This window comes from Acomys minous (assembly GCF_964271855.1).
Source record: "Acomys minous genome assembly, chromosome: 5".
Taxonomy (NCBI): Eukaryota; Metazoa; Chordata; class Mammalia; order Rodentia; family Muridae; genus Acomys; species Acomys minous.
This window is the reverse complement of record NC_140494.1, coordinates 123,509,614-123,526,072: the sequence shown is the minus strand read 5'-3', so window position 1 is coordinate 123,526,072 and position 16,459 is coordinate 123,509,614. Positions and strand designations below refer to the sequence as shown.

Below are 16,459 nucleotides of genomic sequence, written 5' to 3'. Positions count from 1 at the left end.
CTTCCTGGCTTTTCAAACCATCGTTGTTACTCTGAATCCACCTGATTTCAGCCCAAGATATCACCTACCTTGGTTTAGGAATGGAAGCCACCACAGTACCATCATCACCCTTTCCCTAAGGAAGACGTCAAAGACCTTTTCTTTAGAAATGCCATCTTTAGGCCGGGTAGTGGTGGCGCACACCTTTAATCCCAGCACTCCGGAGGCAGAGGCAGGCGGATCGCTCTGAGTTCGAGACCAGCCTGGTCTACAAAGTGAGTCCAGGACAGCCAGAGAGACCCTGTCTTGAAAAACTAAAAAAAAAAAAAAAAAAAAAAAACACAGAAATGCCATCTTTGAGTGGGGTGTGGTGCCACATGCCTCTAATCCTAGCACTTGGGAGGTAGAGGCAGGTGAATCACTCTGAGTTTGAGGCCAGCCTGGTCTACAAAGAGAATTCGAGGACAGCCAGGGCTATTACACAGAGAAACCCTGTCTTGAAAAACCAAGGAAAGAAGAAATACCATTTCTGTCACTGAGAGTTGTATCCTGTCTTCAGTCTTTCCCCCACTCTCCTAGGAATTCGCTGCCTGGTGCTTTCTCAGTTCTAGTTCACGGCTCCAAGCTCATTAGGCAAGCAAATACTGCAGTCACGTCCCCTTCATCTGGCCCTATTGCTTCTAGCCTTGTAGTCATCACGCCCACATCTCTATTTCCTACATATCTATTGCACACATGCTTCCCAATACTCAGGATGCAACCCTTCTACCAGTTGACAGCTGTTTCCTACAACAATACTCTCAAAAATTCTCCCAACAACTCAGTAACAGGGAGGAGCATTTTTTTCTGGAGGTGCTAGAGATCCACGCCCATGGTCTTACACATCCTACACAACCCCTCTAGCACACTCTCAACCTACAAACATTCTGAGCTTGCCTACCATCTTAATGGGGATGCAGTATCAACCTTTTATGTCATCGTGACTTCAAAATATAGGCAAGCCAGGTGTTGTGACACATACCTTTAATCCCAACATGTAAGGCAGATACAGGCAGATCCCTGTAAGTTTTGAGACCAGCTGAGGTAACAGTGCAACAAACCCTGTTTCAAAAACAATCTGAAAGACCTGATATACACACCTATAGTCCTAGCACTTGAATGTAAAACTGGGAGGTTCACCTCAAATTTCAGACCAGCCAGGATGATGTAAGGAGTGGGTCTCAACAAAATTACTCAAAATCCTTAACTATTTCAGCAAAAGCTTAAATTGTAGAAGTAAATCGTGGTTAAAAACTCAAATCCTGGGGCTGGAGCGATGGCTCAGTGGTTAAGAGCACTGCCTGCTCTTCCAAAGGACCCAGGTTCAATTTCCAGCACCCACATGGCAGCTCACAACTGTCTGTACTCTAAGATCTGACACCCTCACACCAATGCACACACAAAAAAACAAAACAAACAAACAAACAAAAAAACCAACTCAAATCCTGAGAGTTGCTTGCAAAAATAGATTTATTTCTTTATAAAAACTGACCTACTAGTCAGTGCATATTTACATTTTAAAACAGTACCCAATTTAGTGAAAAAGAATTCAATGCAAACTAAAACAGCTTATAAAGTCAGATTTATATAGAACACCAAAAATAATAAATACTTAACTCAAATAAGTAGGAAAGGCAATTATAAACAGTCACTATATTTTAAGCAGAAATCCACAGAAATCTTAGGACTTATACAAAGTAGAAAAAAATTACAAATAACTCCAAACTTGCAGGATTTTGCTGTGGAGGGCTGGCTACTTATATCTGGATTAGTCTAAGTTAGTGTGGTCCAGCTGTGTTTCCTCTGCTTTGAAATGTTCCTCTTCGTTTGTAGCAGCAGCAGGAGCCTCATGTGGGCCATCTGCAGTGTCTACGTTTAACCCATTTGACTCTTCTTGATCCTCAACAATACTGCTCTCTTCAACTGTCTGTGCCCAGGATGTACTCATTAACACGTCTGAGAGAGAAATCATGTCATTATTACTCATTATAAACAACCAATCCAATCCTTTTTAAAATAAAAATTTATTTATTATTTATACAGTATTCTGCCCACATGTGATCCAGCAGGCTAGAAGAGGGCAGTAGATCTCATTATAAATGGCAGTGAGCCACCCTGTGGTTGTTGGGAACTGAACTGAGGACCTTTGGAAGAACAGATCTCTTAACCTCTAAGCCATCTCTCCAGCCTCCGATCTAATCTTGACAAATACAAATCTCTCCAAAAGCTTACTTGGTAGAAATTAAATCTATAATCACCTGATTATGATTACTAAAGTCTGTAAACCAGACTGGCCTCGAACTTTACCTGCCCCAGTGGTGGGATTGAGGGTGTGTGTCACCACTGCCTAGCTGGATGAGAAAGATTTTACAACATGGTATTTACTTACTATTATCTTTTTTCAGGTTTTTATTTTTATTTATAGATACATGTATCTGTATGCACACATGTGTGCAGGTCCCAAAGGATGCCAGAAGAGGGCACTAGATCTCCTAGAACTATAGTTATTGTGAACCGCACAATGTAAGTGCTAAGAACCAAACTCAGGTCCTTTGCAGGAGTAGCAAATACCTGTATCAGGCAAAATATTTGTATACATAAGTAAGTAAATCTAAAAGAAAAAAAAAAGACAGTTTTGGAGCTAGAGCAATAGTATACTATGCTGGGCATGGTGGTACATGCCTTTAATCCCAGCACTCAGGAGGCAGAGGCAGGTGGATCTCAAGGACAGCCTGGTGTATAAAGAGAGTCCAGGACAGCCAGGAATACATAGAGAAACCCTGTCTCGAAAAACAACAAAAAGAGGGTATACCGCTCTTGCAGAAGACCTGAGTTTAGTTCCTAGCACCCAAATCAGGCAGCTTACAACAGCTTATGACTCAATGCCTCTAGACCCTGGGCACCTGAACTCACATACATATAATCAGATATATATCAGACACATAATTTAAAATAATAAAATATAGGTTTAATAAACATTTATCTCTGAACCCAGTTTGTTTAAAAGAAAAAAACAAACAAAACAACAACAGCAAAAAAAAAACCCAGGAATTGTGTGTTGGGGTATAGTCCAGAGTAGAACAAAGGCAGTAATATGGGTAAGAACTTAGGTCCAACTCCAGATACAAGAAAGAAAGAAAGAAAGAAAGAAAGAAAGCCAGCCAGCCAGCCAGCCAAGAAGCTTAAGGCACTTTTGTTTGGTTGGTTTTTTTCAAGGCAGGGTTTCTCTGTGTATCCTTGGCTATCCTGGACTCGCATTGTAGACCAGGCTGACCTCCAACTCACAGGGATCCACCTGCCTCTGCCTCCCTAGTGCTGGGATTAAAGGCGTGCAACACCACCAGCTACTTAAGGCACTTTTTAAATCAGAAAGAGATGCTACAGGTAAGTAAACTATAAAAAGTACAAATCACAAAAATGGGACAATGCAGTAAATGGCATTTTAGTGCCTAAGTACATGGCACACCTGTAATCCTCACCACCTTAGGAGGCTGAGGCAGAGACTGTTAAGTAGGTAAGTGGGAAGTTAACTTAGGAACACTTAAACTCATAATAAAAATTTAAGGAAGGGGTGAGTATACAGTTCAGTGAAATCGTGCTTACCTAGCTCATGCAAACCTGTTTCTATCTCCAGTGTCTGCCATCCCCTGAAGAAGCATTTGATACCCTATTTACATCATAGATGACTGCTAATCCTCAGTGAGTACAGAAGACACTATATTTACTATTATCACAAGCTGGGGCAGTGATATAAGCCTATAATCTGAGCTCTCAGGAGGCTGAGGAAAGATAAAGGCAAATTCAAGGACTGTCTAAGGCTAGCCTGGGCAATCTATTGAAATCCTGTTTCCAAAAAAAATTAAAAAGTAGCTTAGTGATATAGTGACTGCCTAGTATATGCCAATTGATGGGTTCAATCCCCAGAACTAAAATGTATTGATTCCACAATAATCTTCCTAAGTATGATCCAAAAAATGAGTATAAAGTGCTTCAAGGTAAATCAAAGGAGAATATATTGTTGAAGGATGTGGCACTGTAAGAAGAGTTATCCAGAAAACCATCTCAAACATTCTTTAAGGATTCCAAATAGCAAACATAGATACACTAACACTGTCTTTAAAATACACATAAACCTAACATTACTTTTCTAGTCCTAGAGGTATTTTAAGAGATAGTAAAGAAGTTAAATTTTCTAAAATGCCCTTAATATTATATGGTAGCTCATAAAAAACAGCATAAAAATTACCATTTTCTAAGGACTGGCTATTACTCAGTAGCTTTGCCTGCCTTCTTTCCAAGGCCAGCTGTTTATTTCTCTCAATTCTCTGTTGCTGCTCTTCTGTCAGGCTTCTACTTAATTCAGAAGCCAACTTCTTGCTGTCAGGTGAACTTGTCACAAAGGGATCAAATCCAGCAGCAGTTGCATCGAGGCTGTTAGTTTCCTCAACTTTATCTGTGGCAGAAAATAAACAGTTAATACAACTGCAGTTCTAGATGAGTTAGAGAAAGAGCTTATACAGCATTCAGCTGAAGAAGTTTTAATGTGGCCAGTGGCCTAACCTACATTTTGTGAGTTATGAGAATACATCCAGTACTGGCTGACTCAGGTAATGATTCAGATAAAAGTATTTACAAATAACTCTTATGGTAAGGAATACTGTTACCTCAAGTAGACATATTAACTAATTATAAAAAGGTTCTCAGGAGGTAGCTCAGTTGGCATAGCACACACAAAGTCCTGGATTTTATCTCCAGTCCCACATAAACTGGGTGTGGTGACAAACTCTGTAATCCTGGTACTTGTGAGACAGAAGCTAGAGATCATCAGCAGTGGGCGCTAGATGAGCTTAGAAACAGAAGGCCCGCTCTTACCCCTTTCTCTCTCCCTCTCTCTCCCTCCTCCTCTCTCTTCCTTTGTCTCTGTCTCCCTCTCTCTCTGGGGTACCGCTTCCCCCTTTCTTCTCTCACCATGCTCATATAATAAACATCCATATAATTAAAAAAAGAAAGAAAATAGAAAACCCTTTCTCAAAAAGAAAAATATAGAAAGAAGTCGGTAGTACAGACTTGTAATTCCAGCATAGCAAACAGAAGTAGACGCAAGGGGATGAGAAGTTCAAGGTTCTGCTACCTACAAGTTTAAAGGCACCCTGGGCTTCTTAAGACGCTGTCTTTTGAGCCGGGCATGGTGGCACTTGCCTTTAATCCCAGCACCTGGGAGGCAGAGGCAGGTGGATCACTGTGAGTTCGAGGCAGCCTAGTCTACAAGTGAGTCCAGGACAGCCAAGGCTACACAGAGAAATCTGTCTTGACAAACAAAACAAAACAAACAAACAAAAGAGCACTTGCTGCTCTTGCTGAAGACCAGAGTTTGATTTCTAGCACTCACATTAGGCAATTCACAAATCCCTGTAAACTCAGCTACAGTGTATGGGTAACTGCGCTCACACATGCTCATAACCACATACAGATGCACACATAATTAAAAATAAATGTTAAAAAGTTTTAAGCCAGATGTGGTGGAGCTCGCCTTTAATCCCAGCACTTGGGGAGGCAGAGGCAGGCGGATCTCCATGAGGGGCCAGCCTGGTCTACTAAGGGAGTTCCAGGACAGCCAGGGTTATTAAACAGAGAAACCCTGTCTCAAAAAAATTTTTACAAATATTTATGTATGGAGCCATCGCACAGAAAATCTGACAACTATACAGACACTGTCGGCAGGAACCATTTGTTTTGATGTGCGTGACTGTCTATGGTTGCATTGTACAACTAACAATGCAATCAATACCAGGAACAGTCACATAGCTCTAAAGTCATATAGCCATGGATCTAGTTTTTTGGGTTTTCTTTTGAAACAGGGTCTTGTATAGTCCAAGTTAGCCCCAAAGTCACTATACAGTCAAAGCTAGCCTTGAACTTCTGGGTCTCCTACTTCCACCGCCCAAGAGCTGAGGTCACAGGCATGTGTTATCACACAAAGCCTAAGGGTCTAAACACTGAATGAAATGGAAATGTTCATCAAATTATTCTACCTAATTTCCCAGAGCCAGTTTTTCTAATGGTTTCTATACATATGAACATTCTAGTTTGATAGGTATTTGTACTAACTAAAACTGTAAAAAAAAAAAAAAAAAGAAGCCGGGCAGTGGGAGCACACGCCTTTAATCCCAGCACTTGGGAGGCAGAAGCAGGTGGATCTCTGAGTTCAAGGCCAGCCTGGTCTACAAAGTATACATATGGGTTTTTTTGTTTTTTGTTTTTCGACACAGGGTTTCTTGTGTAGTTCTGGTTGTCCTATATACACTTTGTAGACCAGGCTGGCCTCAAACTCACACTGAGCTGCCTGCCTCTGCCTCCTCGTGGTGGGATTAAAGGTGTGTGCCACATTTTATACATTTTTTTTTCTTTCAAGACAGGGTTTCTCTGTGTAGCCTTGGCTGTCCTGGAACTCACTCTGTAGACTAGACTGGCCTTGAACTCACAGCAATCCGCCTGCCTCTGCCTCCCGAGTGAGGGGGACTACAGGTGTGCCCCACCACACCCAGCTCTAGAGTCTTTTTCTATAACACATCTAATGACACTTCAATCGCATCTTTTTTTATTGTTTGTACTTATGAAACAGGGTCTCACTATGTACCCCCTGGCTGTCCCTGAAGTTCCTTATACAGACCAAGCTGCCCTTGAACTCACAGAGCTCTGCCTGCTTCTACTTCCTGAGTGCTGGGATTAAAGGTATGTGTACCACCATGCCAAGCTACTATTATACCTTTAGGAAATAAATCTCAAAAGAGAAGGAATCACTGAAGGTAACATGGATTTGAACAAAGTACAATGACAAACATTTGAAAATCTCATAATAAAGCAGGTTCTTAGCTGGGTGTGGTGGTCACGCCTGTGGTCCCAGCACTCAGGGAGGCAGAAGCAAGCAAATCTCTGTGAGTTCAGTTCCAGGCCAGCCTGGTATACATAGAGTCCAGGACATCCAAGGCTACACAGAGAAACCCTGTCTCAAAAACAACCACAACAACAACAACAAAAAGTACAGCTATTAACTACACTGTAGTTACAAAAATATGGGTTAAAATTATGGATGTAGACCCATTTCTAAAAGCTAAGTTGTGGTAAAGTAAATAAACTTGTAATTACCATCACTGGTAACAAAATCTTCATGTACAATGGGGAGATCAAGTCGAATTCGTTTTAAACAGGTCTGAAAGAAAAAAGACATTTTTCAACACTTGGGAGGCAGAGACAGGGGGATCGATGTGAGTTCAAGGCCAGTCTGGACTACAAAGCGAGTCATAGACAGCCAAGACTACACAGAGAAACCCTGTCTTGAAGGGGGGCGGGGGAGAGACTTTTTTTCTATTTTTATCAATAAGTTAGGCAGGGAACAATCACTTATTCATATCTGAAAGAGGTGTTCTTCATATAGTGACTTAGTTTTCCTATCTAATAAGACAGATTTCAAAAGGAAAATTCGTAAATAGCAATTCAGCCTCAACTAAGGCCATCACCACTACTTAGCACTGTCAATGACATTCACGATAGTCACACTTACCTGAACCTCCTTTTTATTTCCTAGGTTTTCAACTCTGTCAATAAAATCTTCAAACTGCAGTTTGGGGAATAACCTATGTGCCCAGTGCTCCATGTGTCTGATTAGCGTTTTCAAGTCTTCAGCCTGGCACATAAAAATAAAAATGCTGAGCAAAAGACTCAAATGACCCTGTCAGCAGATTTTAGCATTTAAAGACAATACCAAAGTCACTGCTATCATATTTATAAGGCTAAGAAGCCTTTAGAAAGAAACAGAAAAATCTAAAGGCTTGGAAGATCACAATCTCACAAAGCATTGAGTTAAAAGAGCAGATACAGATTTTGGGTTGGACATTTTTAGGAACTAGAGGGAAAATAGCAGTAAAAGGTTGGGAAGACAGTTTGGTTGTTAAGTGCCTGGGGAATAAGCCTGAGAGCCATCATCTAATCCCTAGCCCCACATTAAAGAGGAAAAAAAAAAAAAAGACATAGTAGCAGTGTTGGCTAGTTTTATGTCAATTTGACACAAGCTGAGTCATTTGAGAGGAACAAGTCCTAGTTGGGAAAATACCTCACCGATGCACGCCTTTAATCCCAGCACCTGAGAGGCAGAGGCAGGTGGATCTCTGTGAATTCGAGGCCAGCCTGGTCTACAAAGTGAGTCCAAGACAGTAAGGACTACACAGAGAAACTCTGTCTCAAAAAAACAAAAAAGAAAAGAAAATACCTCAGTAAGACTGGGCTACAGGCAGTCCTCTAGGGTATTTTCTTAATCAGTGATTGATGTAGGGGAGCCCAGCCCATTGTGGGTGGATCCTGGGCAGGTGGTCCTGAGGTCTGTAAGAAAACAAGCTGAACAATCTAGTAAGCAGCCTTGGCCTCTGAGCTTCAGCTCCTGCCTCCAGGTTCCTGCCTTGTTAGAGTTCCTGTCCTAACGTCTTCCTTCAGTGATGAACAGTGATATGGAAGTGTAAGTTGAACAAATGCTTTCTTCCCCAACTTGCTTTTGGTCATGATATTTCATCACAGCAATAGACATCCTAGACAATGACAGACCCTGAAAGGACCAGACAAACTCCACTTTGAAAAAGAAATTCCATTTTGTGTTAAACCTAGCCAAGTGCTGAAACCAGATTCCAGAAAACCCACAAACTAGTCTAAGCAGGAAAATATTCCCTAGCAATACAATCAGCTCACCTTGAGAAAGTCTAAATATACTCTGCTCGTCAAGCTGACCAGCAGGTGGTCTGGCACATAGCAACAGCCAATTAGGAGAAGCCAGGCCAAAGTTCCTAATGCCCCATGACTGCTTCAACCAATCCTTTCTATACGTCAACTTGCCTCTACACCTATTACTCCCTTCGTGCAGCTTTTCTGCCCAAATGCCATCCAAGCATATACCGTAAAACCCATTTCTTTGTCTAAAACCTATAAAAACCCCTCTCAATTGAGACTTGAGGCCACTTCCCTGCATCTGCTGTGCCAGTGCATGGGAAGTGTGTCCTAGGTTGGAACCTGCAATAAAGACTTCCTTGCCATTGCATTTGGACTCGGCTCTTGGGTGGTCTGTTCGGGGAGTCTCTCGAAATTTTGGGCATAACAACCCTTGCAATCTTAGTGCTAAAGAAACAAAGACAGACTGATCTTGAGACTCACTGGATAGAGCCTGAGGAAACAAACCTGAGGTTCAACTATGGCAACCACACACACATGCAAACCCACACACACATAAATAAACACACAGTAAAGAGAAACAGCAGTAAATAGAACAAAGTTTTAAAATACTCATAAGTGCAGCTTTTCAGTAGTATACAGAAAAAAAAAAGCTTTTAATAAAAAGATGTCAAGGAATGTGTGTGGTAGCGCACACCTTTAATCCCAGCACTTGTGAGGCAGAGGCAGACGGATCAATGTGAGTTCCAGGCCAGCCTGGTCTACAAAAGGAGTCCAAGATAGCCAAGGCTACACGGAGAAACCATGTCTTAGAAAACAGAAACAAACAAAATAGCCAATAGTATCTCTAATATAGTCAGTGATTCCAAAGAATATGAGAATATACACAGCTTCACTTTTGTTTGTTTGTTTGAGACAGGGTTTCTGTGTAGCCGTGGCTGTCCTGTACTCACTTTGTAGACCAGGCTGGCTTCAAAATTACATCGATCTGCCTGCCTCTGCCTCCTGAGTGCTGGGATTAAAGGCGTGGGCCACCACAGGCCAGCCCAATGCAACTTGTGAAAGAGAAGCATTTAAGTGAGGAGGTCTTACATACAGTTTCAAAGGTTTAGTCCATTATCATGGTTAGGAGCATAGTGGCATACAGGCAGGCACCGGAGCAGCAGCTGAGAGCGATATTCTGATCCACAGGCAAGACTCTGGGCCTGGCATGAGCTTTTGAAACTTCAAAGCCCAATCCCAGTGACACACTTCCTCCAACAAGACCACATCTCCTCGATCCTTCTGATCCTTTCAATAATGCCACTCCCTTATGAGTACATATTTAAATATATGAGGGGGTGGCGTTCTTATTCAAAACAACACTACTACCCAGGGCTATATAGTGATATTTTATCTCAAAAACAAAATTAAAATAAATAAATAAAAGTCTTTTTAAAAAATCAGGGCTGGGATGTACTCCAGTAGCAATGTTTAGCTTGTGTTCTAGCACTTGCCCAGGATTCAATGCCCATTACTAAGAAATAAAGACTGATCAGACATTTCTTACCTCATGACCTTTCCCCTTGAATTTTGTATTATCAAACACATGCCTTAAGGCTGGAAGCCCTCTCTCTGAAGTTAATCTGTAAAAAGAAATATATTTTGAATGTCAGGTTTTCTTTTTCTTTTTTCTTTTTTTTTGGTTTTTCGAGACAGGGCTTCTCTGTAATAGCCCTGGCTGTCCTGGACTCGCTTTGTAGACCAGACTGGCCTCAAACTCAGACATCTGCCTGCCTCTGCCTCTCAAGTGCCTCTCAAAGGCATGTACCACCACACCCGGCTGAACGTAAGGTTTTCTAGCCACGTCATAACCAAGACCAGGAGAAAAAGACATTTCCTCCCAAATTAGAAAAAAAAAAAGAAAAAAAAATTTTTTTAATTAATTTATTTATTGTATATGAGTGCTTTATTTGCAGAAGAGGGCATCAGGTCACATTATAGATGGTTGTGAGGCACCATGTGGTTGCTGGGAATTGAACTCAGGACCTCTGGAAGAGCAGGCAGTACTCTTAACCACTGAGCCATCTCTCCAGCCCAAAAGAAAATGTTTACAGGGGAAAGATACATGTTCACAGAACTCTATGTGACCTCCAAATCATCCAGCCAAAGCTTATGAAGAAGAAAAACATTAGCTGGAAATCTGTAGGGGTATGAAAGTAAATGTCAGGTACAGTGGCCTACAGTCCCAGCACTCGGGAGGCAGAGGCAAGCAGATGTCTATGAGTTCGTGGCCAGCCTGGTCTACAAAGTCCAGGATAGCCAAGGCTACACAGAGAAACTCTGTCTGGAAAAAGACAAAAACCAAAACCAAAACCAGAAAAAAAAAAGTAAATGTCCATACCTAGTAGCATCTAGCTTGGGTAGATTCCTTTTAACTGTTCTCTTTGGCGGTACAGGAACAGGTGCTCTATTTCCTGATTCTAATGAAACAGACCAAAATTTAGTACTTAAAAATTTAAGCCCTGGGCCGTCAAGATAGCTCAGTGGGTAAAGGCACTAGCCACCAAGCCCACATGGTAGAAGGAAGAACTGGTTCTTGCAAGTTGTCCTCTGTTCTCCATATGCACATACAGTGGCAACTGTGTGCCCACATACATTCAGATACACACAAATAAAAAAATTATATATATATATATATGTATGTATATATGTTTGGAGTTTTTTTATTTATTTTTATTTTTTATTTTTAGACAGTATTTCTTTCTGTAGTCCTGGCTATCCTATAACTTGCTATATGGACAAGGTTGGCCTCAAGCTTACAGAAATCAGCCTGCCTTTACCTCCCAAGTGCTGGATTAAAGGAGTTTGCCACCACCAACTGGCCAGTATTTTTTTTTTAACTCAAGCCTTATTTGTAAAATATGTCACTTTTAAGCTAATCATATAGATAACTGAACATGGATCATTTCAACAAAATAAGCAGGATTGTGAGAACAAGGCTAGTGTGATACACTGTGAGACTTTGGTTTTGTTTTTTTGTTTTGTTTTTGAGACCTTGTTGAAACAGCTGGGTGTGGTGGCCCCCACCTTTAATCCCAGCACTGGGAGGCAAAGGCAGGAGGATCATTGTTCCTTCCAGGCCAGCCTGGTCTACAAAGCGAGTGTAGGACAGCCAAGGCTACACAGAGAAACCCTGTCTCAGAAAACAAAACAAACAAAGAACAAAACAACAAGCCAAGGGCTGGAGAGTTGGCTCAGCAGTTAAGAGCACTGACTGTTCTTCCAGAGGTCATGAGTTCAATTCCCAGCAACCATATGGTGGCTCACAGCCATCTATAATGTGAGATGATACCCTCCTCTGGCCTACAGATATACATGCAGGCAGAGCTCTGTATACATAATAATAATAAAACAACAACAACAACAACAACAACAAGCCAAGCTTTGTGGCACACACCTTAATTCCAACATCTGGGAGGCAGAGGCAGGTGGACCTCTGAGTTTGAGGCCACCATGGTCTATACAGTTTCAGGACAGTCTAAGCTACAAATGAAAGAGACACCTTTGTTAAAACTTTTTTAAAAATATTTATTTATTATTTATACAGTATTCTGCACGCACGTGTGCCTGCCCACCACAAGAAAGCACCAGATCTGATTATAGGTGGTTGTAAGCCACCATGTGGGTGCTGGGAATTGAACTTGGGACCTTTGGAAGAGTGCTCTTAACCTCTGAGCCATCTCTCCAGCCCTGTAAAACTCTTAATACAGACCTTCATCAGGGTCAGCTTCTACAGGATCTCTCTCTGGAGAGGCTGGAGGTGGGAAGGGAGGAAAAGTCTCATCCTCTTCAAATTCATAATCTGGTTCTTCAAACAAGCCATTCTCTTCTTGCTCCGACATCTTTTCCTCCAGGGAAAAAAAAAGTTATTTTTATCCATCCAAAACAGACTTCCTATCACACAATGAAAGCCATGTTTCAATCACTTAAACCTCATTTCAAATTCATACAAGTTTTTTTTTGTTGTTCTTTTGTTTTCTGAAAAGGGTTTCTCTTCATATCCTTGGCTGCCCTTGACTCCCTTTGTAGACCAGGCTGGCCTTGAACTCACAGAGATCTGCCTGCCTCTGCCACCCAAGTGCTGGAATTACAGTTGTGTGACATGGAGCCCAGCTCATAAAAGATTTTTAAAAAGTAGAGAAGATATTTAAGTATAAAGGAAAATGACTAATCAGAACTGAGTTGTAATGTAGACCCTACCACCAAATAACTTTTCACTCACTTATTTATTTATTTATTTATTTAGGTTTTTCAAGACAAGATTTCTCTATGTAGCCTTGGCTGTCCTGGACTCACTTTGTAGACCAGGCTGGTCTCAAAATCATAACAATCCGCCTGCCTCTGCATCCTGAATGCTGGGATTAAAGGCGTGCATCGCCACACCCCACACTTTTTTATTTTTATTTTTTTTTATATTATGTACACAATGTTCTGCCTGCATGACTGCCCACAAGATCTCATTATTGATGGTTGTGAGCCATCATGTGGTTGCTGGGAACTGAACTCAGGACCTCTGGAAGAGCAGACAGTGTTCTTAACCACTGAGCCATCTCTCCAGCCCCCCGGCACTTTTTTAATGTGTACGTATATGGGTGCCAGAAGTTTCCCAGGAATCATTATTTCTCTATTAGGTTTTGTTTATGATATGTTAGTCTCTTCTATTGATATTAGCTCTCTTAGTACAAAAATCAGGCAAGTCTTTGTGCTCCACCACTGAGTCCTAAATGTAGGTACACAACAGATGCTCAATATATATTTGCTGAGGATAGGAATTAAAAAATAGTTTCAAAGCCGGGCATGGTAGCGCACACCTTTAATCCCAGCATTTGGAAGGCAAAGGGAGGTGGATCCCTAGGAGTTCGTCTACAAAGTGAGTACAGGACAGCCAAGGCTACACAGAGAAACCTTGTCTCGGGGGGGGGGGGGGGGGGGGGAATTTCAAGGGGACTGGAAAGATGGCTCAGTGGCAAAGAGCACTGTCTGCTCTTCCAAAGGACCAGGATTCGAGTCCCAGCTCACAACTATCTGTAACTCCAGTTCCAAGGAACCCTCACACCAATGCACATAACATAAAATTAAATAAATATTATTTTTTTAAATGTCAAGTCAGGAAGTGATATGTACTGTAGTCCCAACACTTAGGAATCTAAAGTAGGAACTAGGAGGCCAGTCCAGTCTGGGCAACAGAGTCCTTATCTACACCCATGCACACACACAACACACAATGGAGACACAGACTCAGTTGGTGGAAGGCTTGGCTAGAAATCCACAAAGACCTGAGTTCAATTCTCAGCACCCCACAAACTAGGTGTAAGTGTGTGTGTGTGTACACGGTAATCCCAGCCCTCAGGTAGAGACAAGAAGATCAAAAAGTCAAGGTTATCATCAGCTCTGTGGCTGGGCCAAGCCCAGACAAGGCTATATGAGAACCCCATCTTTAAATAAAAATAAAAATCTTGGGCTGGAAAGATGGCTGAGGGTTGAGAACATATACTGCCTTTGCAAGGAACTGAGTTCAGTTGCTAGCACCCAGACTTGGGCAGCTCACTGACACCTGTAACTACAGCTTCAGGGGATTTGACACCTGGCCTTAGAAGCACATAATCCGGAGCCAGACAACTCCAAAACTAAAAATATTAGAACATGTCTAAAACATTCCCAAATCTATACCTTTACCTTTTTAAAAATACTTATCTATTATCTATATAATAATCTGCCCGCCACAAGAAGGCACTGGATCTCATTACAGATGGTTGTGAGCCACCATGTGGTTGCTGGGAGTTGAACTCGGGACCTTTGGAAGAGCAGGCAAATGCTCTTAACCTCTGAGCCAGCTCTCCAGCCCTAGCTTCAATATTTTACAAATTCCCAGCAACCACATGGAGGTTCACAACCATTGGTCATATAATATGATGCCCTCTTCTGGCCTACAGGTGTACATGCAGACAGAACACTGCATACATATTGATAATCTTTTTTTAAAAACCTACAATAACCTGCAAGGCACGAGGTGAACTGGTTTTTCACTAAGCTACTTTCCTTGATAATGGCCAAACAACTTTTTGAGTGCGTCTCTATTTCTCCTCCTGGTCCTCAAACTCCCAGAGAACTTCCGATCCACACAATTCCTTCCCGGACCTGTTTCCCACGTACAACTTTTTCCTAGCTGTCAAACAAAACCCCTCATCCTAAACGAAGTCCTAGCATACTAACTCAAGCTCCACTCTAGAAACCTCACATCTCCTCTGCCTCCTCTCGAACCTTCTCATCCTTCCTCCCCTCCCGTCAATTTCATGCCACATTCTCTGCTCCGACGCTCGGAGCGGAAGGTCGGGGGTGGCGGACAACGCCGCCGCCTCAGATGCAGGTCCCCGCCCTCGCCCTCGGGCCGCCGCCCGCCCGTCCCGCCCGTCCCGCCCGTTCCCCAGCCCCACTTCCCTCCTGCGACCCCACTCCCCGCGCCCCCGGCGGACTTGCAGCACAGCCTCTCCGCCCACAGCTGCCCTCACTGAACCGGGTCTCACCTCACCGAAATTGCGCCCGCCGCCAACCGCGCGCGCGAGATGATAGCGCTTCTCGCGAGACTCGCGAATTCCCTCTGCGAGAAAAGCTGGGAAGTTTGGCGCCAAAAGTGCGCGAGGCGGCGTGGGCGGAGCCTAAGGACCTGAGCCCCGCCTTCCCACCCGGAGCATCTAAAATACGGTGACGTTCAGACTTCTTAACTTTCTTGGTACTGTATTAGCTTCAAAAATAAGTCTCCGGTCTTAGAAACCGGGTGCTGGAAGCCGGGCATAATAGAGCATGCTTAGAATCCCAGCACTAGGGAGGCGGAGGTAGGAGGATTGCAAAAAAAAAAAACTAAAAAGAGAGAAAAGAAGAAGAAAGAAAACTGACTTTCGTGGACTTTTCAATTACTTCCCCCTGGCGAGACTGCCTCGCTAGGACTTGATGAGCTGGGGTGGGTGGGAAGAGGGGCTCCCCTTTTCTGAGGAATAGGAGATGCAGGCGACAGAGGGAGGGTGGGACTACAACCAGGAAGTAAAGTGAGTGAATAAATAAATAAACTAACTTAAAATTTCAAAAAGAAAGAAAACTGACTAGTAGATGAAGTAAAAAGGACAGTGTCAAGCAGCATTGGCTGGAAAATTACCGCTTCAGAATAGCAAAATGTCTTGACTATGAATTTTGTTATTTATTAAATAATGATATGAGGAAAATATTGTAGTTAGGAGCCAGGCATAGTGGCGCATGCCTTTAATCCCAGCACTTGGGAGGCAGAGGCAGGCAGATCTCTGTGAGTTAAAGGCCCAGCCTGGTCTACAAAGTTAGTCCAGTACAGCCAGGGCTACACAGAGAAACCCTGTCTCAAAAAAACAAACTAACGGCTGGAGAGATGGCTCAGAGGTCAAGAGCACTGTTTGCTCTTCCAAAGGTCCCAAGTTCAATTCCCAGCAACCTCATGGTGGCTCACAACCATCTAATGAGATCTGGTGCCCTTTTCTGGTGTACAAAATAAATAAATTAATTTTTAAAAAACCAAACTAAATAAATAAACACAAAATAAATAAATAAAGCCTTCTAACCCTAAAATAGAGGCCAGCTGGTTGATCACTTGCAGAGAAGCCAGGCTCTGTTCCCACAACCCCCATGGCTGCTCACAAACACCTCCAACTCTAGGTCCAGGGGG

At 42.6% G+C, this 16,459-nt stretch overlaps 1 protein-coding gene across 5 annotated transcripts; it reads right to left on the bottom strand.

Moving 5' to 3' along the window:
• Window positions 1–1,470: 1,470 nt before the first annotated feature.
• TIPIN (TIMELESS interacting protein) lies at window positions 1,471–15,368 on the bottom strand. Of its 5 annotated transcripts, none has more exons than XM_084781695.1 (8): window positions 15,297–15,368; window positions 12,485–12,620; window positions 11,114–11,192; window positions 10,280–10,355; window positions 7,580–7,702; window positions 7,165–7,228; window positions 4,265–4,471; window positions 1,471–1,974 (listed from the first exon to the last, which is right to left on the bottom strand). In XM_084781695.1, exons 2-8 carry the CDS (start codon window positions 12,612–12,614, stop codon window positions 1,787–1,789), a joined length of 867 nt encoding a protein of 288 aa, XP_084637821.1. In that variant the 5' UTR covers window positions 12,615–12,620; window positions 15,297–15,368; the 3' UTR covers window positions 1,471–1,786. The 5 variants fall into 5 exon arrangements, with proteins under 5 accessions (XP_084637821.1, XP_084637820.1, XP_084637822.1 ...); XM_084781694.1 differs by having other exon boundaries at window positions 12,485–12,614; window positions 15,297–15,366; XM_084781696.1 differs by having other exon boundaries at window positions 12,485–12,614; window positions 15,302–15,325.
• Window positions 15,369–16,459: the final 1,091 nt, after the last annotated feature.